This window comes from Tupaia chinensis, unplaced genomic scaffold (genome assembly GCF_000334495.1).
Source record: "Tupaia chinensis unplaced genomic scaffold, TupChi_1.0 Scaffold000318_1, whole genome shotgun sequence".
NCBI classification, from domain to species: Eukaryota; Metazoa; Chordata; class Mammalia; order Scandentia; family Tupaiidae; genus Tupaia; species Tupaia belangeri.
This window is the reverse complement of record NW_006159811.1, coordinates 391,100-400,791: the sequence shown is the minus strand read 5'-3', so window position 1 is coordinate 400,791 and position 9,692 is coordinate 391,100. Positions and strand designations below refer to the sequence as shown.

The 9,692-nt window shown below is 41.3% G+C and overlaps 1 protein-coding gene across 6 annotated transcripts in view; it reads right to left on the bottom strand.

Annotated features, from left to right (window-relative positions):
- ABRAXAS1 (abraxas 1, BRCA1 A complex subunit) overlaps positions 1-9,662 on the bottom strand; it is a 20,128-nt gene extending 10,466 nt beyond the window's left edge. The window contains exons 1-5 of one of the 6 annotated variants that reach the window (XM_006151389.2): positions 9,578-9,662; positions 6,790-6,880; positions 5,635-5,671; positions 3,815-3,864; positions 696-889 (exon numbers count right to left, since the gene is read on the bottom strand). In XM_006151389.2, the coding sequence (XP_006151451.1) occupies positions 696-889; positions 3,815-3,864; positions 5,635-5,671; positions 6,790-6,816 (308 nt within the window). In that variant the 5' untranslated portion in view covers positions 6,817-6,880; positions 9,578-9,662. Of the gene's footprint in view, positions 1-695; positions 890-3,814; positions 3,882-5,634; positions 5,672-6,789; positions 6,881-9,497 lie in introns of all 6 variants that reach the window. The other 5 variants (XM_027773024.1, XM_006151387.3, XM_006151390.2 and 2 more) reach the window with 5 other exon arrangements.
- Positions 9,663-9,692: the final 30 nt, after the last annotated feature.

The window sequence follows — 9,692 nt, the reverse complement described above, 5'->3', positions numbered from 1 at the left end:
GGCGTGAATTTTAAGCCACCGGGTCCAGGACGCGAACCGTGGTCGACTATGTGGGAGTCCAGTGACATAGCCATTACGCTAACTGCTGGTTCCCGATTCTCCTGGGATTTTGAGCATGCATGCACACGTGCCCAGTGTGATTTTCAAGCTGCCAGATCTGGGATTCAAACTGTAATTGGCCATAAGGGCGTCCAGCACCTTAAGCACCATGCCCCCTGCTGGCCCTTAATGGCTATATTTCTACATGTAAAAATAAGGCAGTATTAATTTTTAAATTTATCCTACCTCCCATGAATGATAAAATTAATCTTAGTTATTACTCTTTTTAAAAATTAATTCTTATATTCCATGAAATGTAGTTTATATAGCCTATAGCGAATCCCTGTTAAAATCATTTTGGTGGACTATCAAGAACAATCTTGCTTCTTTGTAGAAGTTATAAAAATGCTGCCCAAGCTTAAGTTCTACATTACATTCTTTTGCAATCAGTATCTAAAATAAATGTTTTTTTCACCTTAAGCACCTTCATTTTCCTACCTCTAATTAACATATGGTTATGATCTACTTCAAAGAGTTAGTTTGGTAATCTAATGCAACAATTTATAAAAACACTTAAGTTGCAAAAAAACTACTATAAAAATATCAGCGCTCTTTCCCTTTTTGCTTACAATAGCCAGTGATGGGCCAACATTTACCCTTTTTGAGGCTTATATAAGGCATGCTCCAGCCGATGAGTAGAGCAGCTGTCTGTTATTATACTTGGTGTTAATAGCAGAAAAACAAGTTCATGATTAGAAAAATGCTCCTGTAAGTTTTTGTGAAGCAGTCTTTCTCTAAATGTCATGATCTGATCTGAATGACGACGGAATTTGTACCAACCTATCACATTCTGAAAGAAAACACAGGAAAAGAAATCAGATGCATATTTTAATCACTACTATTTATTATATTTCTATAATTACAATTAAGCAATACAACTTAAAAATGGTCATCTTACTATTTAGAAAGATATTGGGGCATATATAAACAAAGAATACACTTAGTCTTATGCTTTGCTTTTGTAAAGTATGTCAACCAACTGTTTAGTTCATTTCCTTTCAGTTAAAGGGCTAAGATTTTGATTAATATATTGCAGATTAAAGAGAAAAAACTTGACTTCCTTAGTTTCTTTCTTGTGCGGTGGCTATCCTCCCTGGGCGGGTGATTTCTCATTTTCCTTCTCACTAGCTCTCTCTCTCTCTCTGGCAAGCACATGCGCCCTATGGCAATCCAATCCTTCTCTGTTAGTCGAACTGTGTATGAAAGAAATTATCAATGTCATTGATTCACTTAATGGGCAATCAATCCCTGAAACAAATTAATTTCCTACAGAAATATAGATACATGGTTTGTTAAATAAATTAAGCTGAACTCTATAGCTTTTACCTGAAATTTAAATAGGAATATCACCTATACCACAATATTGATTTCAAGAATGAATATGAGCACATGAAAGAATTTTGTAAACTGTAACATGTCAAACAAATTTGTTTTTACTAAGCCATTTTTTAAAACAGAAAAACAGTCCTTATTTACTGAAAATTGAGTGAGTGTAACAAATATGCCCAGTCTCTGTAGTGCAGTTGGCAGTATAAAGAACCCCCAGTGCTGGAACCCACAAGGCTGGCTGACTGAGGGTTTGGATCACCAACCTGGTTGACCTGAAACACACCAGTGGTGCAGGCCCAAGACTCCAACTAGCTGGAGGGCTGGGGGAAGAGGATCACAGTGTGATCCTTTTGAGAATGCCTCTCTCCCTCGCTTATGAGCCACATATATATTCTATCATTAATAAAATAAACTTTAAAAAAAAAAAAAAAACTGGGATGAGCAGTTAGCATAATGGCTATGTCGCTGGACTCCCACGTAGCTGACCACAGTTCGAGTCCCAGACCGGGTGGCTTAAACTCACGCTGGGCGTGTGTGTGTGCGTGCCCAAGATCCCGAGAGGAGAATGGAGGAGAAGGGATTGCGGCGTGGCCATACCCCCTGGGGGGGTGATTTCTCTCTTTCTATCTCTCTGGCTCTCTCTTGTCTGTCTGGCGAGCGCACGCGCCCTATAGGAAAAACCTCTCCAAAACAAACAAACAAACAAAAAAACTGTAACACAGAGAAAAAAATCATTTTGATTAAAGATCTGTGACACTTATACCAACTAAATTTTATATTTGCAAATTTAAATTGAGGATATTAAAGCTGTTTCTGGGGACCAGCAGGTGCTATGGTGGTTAAGGTACTGGACTCCCACATGGCCAACCATGGTTCAAGTCCTGGACCTAGTGGCTTACTTTCTAGGTGATTGCTCTCACCTAGTGGCTTACTTTCTCCCCAGACAGAAAGTAAGGAGCCCTATAACAAATTTAAAAATAATACATAAGGTAATTACAAAATAAATAGTCATTTCTGTTCTTGTTAAAACTAAAACATTTAGGGGTCAGCAGTTGGTGTGGTGGGTAAGGCACTGGGCAACTGTGGTTTGAGTCCTGGACTCGGTGGCTCTAGACTGACTCTGGATGCGTGTGTGTATGCCCAGAAACCCAGGAGGAGAATGGAGAAGGGACCGTGGAGTGGCCATCCACCCTGAGAGGTGATTACTCATTTCCTCTTTCACTGTCTCTCTGGTGAGTGCATGCTCCCTATGGCAAAAACCTTAAAAAAAAAAAGAAAAAAGAAAAAAAAAATTTAACTGCATTTAAATAAGAGACCAGTAATAAATTAAGTCCTTGAATAAATGGTACTTGAAAGACTTAGGTAGAAATAGAGAGGAGAAAAATCAATGTTTAGACTAGTCAAGGGTGAGTCAACAGGTGGTATGGATGTTAAGGTGGTCGGATTGCACATGGCTAACTGTTCAGTTTGAGCCCTGGACATGACGGCTTGAAAATCACTCTAGGCATATGTGTGTGCATGTGTCCAAAATCCTGAGATGGGAATGGAGGAGACGGGACTGTGGCATGGCCATCCCTCTTAAGGGGTGATTGCTCTCACTTTCCCTTTCCCTCCCTTTCTCTGGCAAGTGTATGCGCCCTACAGCAAAACTTGCCCTGTACATAGGAAGCTTTGATTCTACACTGCCAACCATGGTTCAAATCCCAACCACAAGGGAGCATGCCAGGTACGCATATGCACCTGTCCCAAATCCTGATGGAATGGAGGAAAAAGGATAGCGGCACAATCGCACTCCATCAGGGAATGCTTTCTTTTTTTCTCTCTCTCGCATGCACAAAAATATCAGTCAGGGAAAGGATGAGAACAAGATTAATATATTTTTGATATTTTTAATTTATTGTCCAGAGCAGGATACTTTTATTTACTCATTCATTCCATGAGTAAGCAAGTCACTGGGTCTGGATGCCATGATCCACCACGAGCTGGCCCCAGATCATGGACACATGTATGCCTAACACACCCAAAAAAGTCTTTGGGCACAAACCTGAACCACCTTTTATGGCTCAGCCTGGCAGACTGTGACATTTTACCCCTTGCCCCCCCCCAGCCATAGAATTAACACTTCATAGCTAGTTTTTTCAAAACAACCTCTTTGAATTTTGGGGAAGAATATGCCTTTTGGTACTTGTTTATATTGGATAGTTGGAAAAGTCATCATGCATTTTTGCATAGGAAAACAGTAAAATATATCATGACTTTCCTGAAGACCTAATAGAATACTATAAAGACAAATATTGCTTAAAAGTTCTGTCAAAGTACTTCATGATTTTAGGAACCAAAAATGACACATATAATACCATAAGAACAAAGGTAAATCAGGGAATACCTTTTTGACACCTGATAATATTTTCGTCACTGCTTCCTCATTTACTTCACCTAAAGAATTATAAAAGCTGTAAAACATGAAATTAAAGATATTCCAAATAAGTTATCAATAATTTTATTAGCATTTTTCATTTTTGTTACTCCTAAACTGTTCAACCAAAACCCATATACCTACTTGCCTGTGAGATGAAGTCTTGAAATAAATAGTAGAAAAAGTTCTCAAATTAATAGACTTAAAGAAGTAGAAATATGAAGTTCATACACGATGAAAAGGAAAACAAGAGTAGAGAAACTTCAAGAGATAAGGTTGGGCATTACTTTTTTTTTTTTACCTAAAATAAAACAATCCATTAAATATAGGTATTTTAAAGCAAGTGGAGGCTAGCTGGTGGTGTGGTGGTTTAGGCAGCTGGATCCCACTTGGCCAGCTGTGTGGTTTGTGTCCTGGACCTGGAGGCTGGACAAACACTCTGGGTACATGTGCGTGTGTGCTCAAAATCCAGAAAGGAGAAATAATGGAGAAGGGACAGCGGCATGATCATTCCCCATGCAGGGGTGCTTTCTCTCTTGTCCATGTGCATGCAGCTTCTGGCATAAAGTTAAAAAGGGGACCAAGGACCAGCAGATGCAGCTGGACCCACATGGCAAAGGTCCTGGACTTGTGACCAGGGACCTCCCTGAGCATGGTAGGCATGCACACACACGTCTGTATTCCAGGCTGGCTGAGGCTGGGGTGGATCATGGCATGGAAACCCAGTTGAGGATGCCTTCCTCTCTCATGGAAGAAGTGAGTGATTACTTTTTAAAAAATGGGGCTAGATGGTGATGCAGTGCTTAACTTAAATCTCTATGATGCTGGCCCTACATGGGAAGGTCCCAGGTTCACATCCCAAGGCTTCCTGTACATGTTAGGTGTGCATACATGCCTTAGGTCCAGGCTGGTAAGGGTGGATGTGACGTGAAGATCCTGTTGGGAGTGCTACTCTTCCTCCACCTCTCTCTACCACTTTCTCTCACTCGTGGAAAAGGTTCAAACAAAATATACTCAGAACATTAGCATAACAGCATTACTACTATTTAGCTAAGAACATAAGCGAGCTGGCCCCATAGCCTAGTGGTTAAGGGAGTTGGACCCCTTATCATGAACTGCAGTTCAAACTGGCCCTGGGGCATGCACATACCAGGCATGTGTATGTGCATGCCCCAAATCTGACAAGATGGAGAAATGAAGAAGGGACTGTGGCATGATCCCTTGCCACTGGGGGATGCTTTCTCCCTTTTTCTTTCTGGTGAGTGTACATGCCCTCTGGCTGTTAAAATAAATAAAAAATAAAATAAAAAAATAAGGTTTAGAAAATCAGTAAGAATAGTTTAGATCAAGAAAAGAACTAGTTAAAATGAAAAAAAAAAACAAACCACACACTAAAAAATAGTGAGAAAACAGATGCTAAAATAAACTGGGATAAAGGGTAGAAAGTATGGCTGCTATTGAGGATGGATGAGAACATGTCACTCACTAGGTTTATAATACACAGTGAGGTGACTAGGTATGAGAAGAAGCAATCCTTAATACAGTGGTCCCTGGGAAGGCAGAGTGGGCTGGCCAAAGTAAGCATTGTAAATACAGATAGAGAACTATTAACAGGGTTGGAAATGCACAGATGAATTTTCAAGTGTTTTCAAAATTCCTTGCATTTTAATCAGTACTATCATGTATAACTGGTAACTAAAATAATTTCTTAGTTTTAGAAATTATTTCACTTGCAGAGAATGATCTTCATAATGGATTATTTATTTACTCTTACTAATACTACTACTCACCTGAAAAGCTGATAGCATGGAATGTATTTCTGAATGTCTGAAAAAAAGGATTTTAGTAATGATTACATTAATTAAATTAATAATCATTTGGTCAACATATATTGAACATGTACTTCATGCCAGGAGGTTCTTTACTACTGATCATATCTCATTTAATCTCACAACAAACCTATCAGACAGATGCTGTCATTTTTACCCTTTCAAAGATGATGTGACAGGCAAAGCTTAGCCTCTCCAAGCCAGTGGTGGGTCAGAATGCAAATCAGCACCCTCCCCCAACCCCCCATCCCCACCTTGGGACTACAATGCTATATTCTCTCTAAATACTGTTTAAAAACCGCAGCATAAAAATAAGTTCAAAGTGGAACCAGCAGTTAGCATAATGGCTATGTCACTGGACTCCCATGTAGTTGACCGCGGTTTGAGTCCCAGACCTGGTGGCTTAAAACTCACGCCAGGCATGTGTGTGTGTGCGTGCCCAAGATCCCAGGAGGAGAATGGAGGAGAAGGGATTGCGGTGTGGCCACCCCCCCTGGGGGGTGATTTCTTGCTTTCTGTCTCTCTGTCTCGCTCTATCTGGTGAGCGCACACGCCCTATGGCAAAAACGTCTCAAAAAAAAAAAAAAAGAAAAGTTCAAAGTTACTGTATTTTCATTGAGTTCTAAAAAGGTTATGCTCTAAATCTACTCTATTGATAGAAACAGCTGTTAAAGAGATTATCTTGTTTCCATGTATTGATAGATGTTTCATGAAGGATATGTCAGTGTTAACTACAGGCTAAAAAAAACAAACAAAATGATTTTTTAAGGAGGCCAGCAACATAGCCATTATGTCAACTGCTGGTCCCAGCATTTGACATTTTCGAGGAACTGTTTTCTCCTGCTCTTCCTTTTGCTAGGTCATCTTTCTGCCACCTAAAGAACAGAGCTGTTTTACCCTTGTTCCCTGCGGCTTCCCGTATCTGATACTGTTTCTTGCTGCACACCAGTCTGTGGTCATTAATTTTAATTGGGAAATGAGTTCAATATATATATATATATATATTTTTTTTATTCTGCTTTTAAAAATGAATATTTTAACAATTTAAAACCAATAATTTGGGCCAATCCCTTTTAGCTTAACTATCAAAAATAAGAGACAGATTAAATGGCTCACCAATTGTGTAAATAACTTCAACATCATCCATTTGGGAATCAGTAATGCTATTCTTGGCTTCGCCTTTCACTTCCCCAAGGAGAAAACCTTCCTATAGGGATAAAATAAGCAGCAGTTTATGCAACATACTGGTAGAATTACTGTTTAGTCATAAAACCCATATTTTCTGAGGATTTTGCATATATGATTCCAGCTTGTGGGAGGAGGGGGGCAATGCACAGAAAAGACCTGAGGTGCTTCCAGCTTATTTGAGGAACAAGTTTAAATAAAAATGGGAAGATTGAAAATACCATGGTGATTTTGGAAAGAGAGAGGGATTAGCCTGAAATAATTAAAGTCCCTGGGAGGAGGTGAGATATTGACGGAAAGGCTGAGCGATATTTGTGTAGGCAGAGTGTGGAGCACTTAGCACACTTGGAAGCATGAAAGGCTTAAAGCCAAAAATAAGCACACAGTGTTTGAGGAAGAGTAAAGCGGTTTGCCTTGGAGCAGAAGGCTCCTATTTGCCAGGAAATTAAAGGTAGATAGGATAGAACCCTGATGGAACATTTTGAGTAAAATGGAGTCTGGATTTAACAGTCTGCGCCTCTGGAGTCACTAGAAGTGTCTAAGCTGTGAAATAACACTATGATTAGAGTTCTCAGACTGAAATTGTGAAAAAATATGGGCTGGCTTCATGGCACAACAGTAATGTGCTACTCAAGAGAAACCTGATCTTACATGTGACCATGGTTCGAATCCCCAACCTAGTCAGCGTGAAACAGGTGTGAGTCCCCAATATCCAACAGATAGGATTTTAGGAAGATCACATTGTGCCCTGACCCTTTCTCTCTCTCTCACATGTGTGTGCATGCATTCTGTATCACGAACAAAGACAAGTATGTAAAACATGAAGAAATGAATCCCACATGGCCAACTCCCCCAGGTTTGAGACCTGAACCTGGTGGCTTGATAAACATGACAGAATTATGTGTGTGATCATGTGCATGCATGCCTAAAATCTGGAGAGGAGAAGGAATTATAGTGGGTCCATCCCGAGTCTACTTTTCACTTTTCCTCTTTCTATATCTCTCTCCAGCTCGCCCAAACTCCCTGTGGCAAAAATCTAAAAGCTGGGGCCAGTGGGTGGGGAGGTGGTTAAGGTGCTGGACTCCTACATGGCTGACTGTAGTTTATGTCCCAGACCTGGCAGCTTGCTTTCTCACTTTCTCTGTCTCTCGTGTCTCTCTCTGGTGAGTGCATGTGCCACATAGCAAATTAAATAAATGAATAAATAAAATTCTTTAAAAAAATCTAAAAGAAGTAAATAAAGACCCAATGTGCTTGACAATGAAGGGTTTTTTTTCTTCTTTATAAGTAGTTAATAATGTTCTCCAACCCACCCCCATTAAAATAAAAGAGAAAGCACAAAAGGAATGTTTGCACAATGTGAGTCTTTAGGGGGTTGGGAAGGGATCCACCACCACACACTTTGTGTTCTTGATTTTGATACTCTCCAAGGACAAAGCATAAGAAGGACAGCAGGAACAAAGCAGCAAATGGAACTATCAAGAAAACCACTTTTACAGACTTTAGGAAAAAGGAGATGAAAAACAGGCCTCACACTAAGGTACTTCTCAAGGGCCCATCCTTTAAGCTACAGAGGACTTTAAAGACCCATTCTGTTTATATTTACACTAAAGACATTCCGATCTGGTTTACACAGCTGCACACATATTTTCATTGTTATACATCTACTTTTAGGTGTTAATTTGTAAGGCTATCTGAAATTATACACATAAAATATACTAATTCCAACCTTTACTATTAAGATTGTGCTAAAAAGCAATTTGGAGTTAAGAAAGGCCTTATAGTTTAAAATGAAGGGCATAAAATGTAGAACTCACACTGTTCAGTATAGTATTCTCTAAACTATGTTAGTAGGAGAGGTGTATTTTAGATATTTATAATTTTTTTTCAGCAAGTTACTAAGCAATTGCTATAGGGCACCACTTCTTGACCTAGCAAAGTTTTACAATTTTTATTTTCTAAAAGTAAGTTTTACAAAATACGCACGGTACTTAAAAAAACGACCTAACTTCATCCAAAAGTTTTAAGCTGAGGCAAATGTGTAAGATAATCAGTTAAATACCTAACATTTGAGAGTCAATTTAATGTTTAACTTATAACTGAAAGTACTGGAGAAGGAACTATAGCTCAGGCCGTGCAATTTTAACAAATTTGATACCAACACAAACAAAACCCAGATATCTGCTATACCAAGTGAAGCTCTTCCATCCACCAGCATTTACCAAAATTGGGCCATCGGCTGCAACCTCCGCGCCCTATTCCTTCACCGCCCACCACCTCAACGTGCGGTTAACCGCAAGCCCCGGCGGTGGCGGGGACCGCTCGGAGCCTCATCCTCTCAGGCCCGGTGTGAGCAGAAAAGGAGGCGCTGGTCAAGGAAACTCACTAGGGGTGTGCGGGACACCCGGGCCAGGGAAGGGAAATAGAGGTTCGAGGAAGGGGGCTGATCGTGATGAGTCAGTGGCAGGAGGCGCGCCTGGGACGCTCAGCAGCGGAGAGGGCAGACCAGGAGGTAAGAGGCCGGGCGGCGGCGTCGGGGGAGCCCGCAGCCGGGACCCCGCCTGAGCCCGCCAACGGCGAGCGAGGCCGCGCGGATCTCTTCCAACCCGACGCCTGAGCCGCTCCGGCTTTCCGCTCACCGTGTCCGAGTCGGTGTTGAGGTGCTGGAAGGCGAGTGCGCCGAGCACAAAGCCAGACAGCACCGCCGACGTGCTCTCACCCTCCATGCTTCCGCCTGCGTCTCAGCACTGCCAGGGATAACAGGGCCGGGCGCGCGGGGCCCGGATCTTGACGCTACGAGGCGGGGAGGCGGGGCCGGGCGGGGAGGCGGGGCC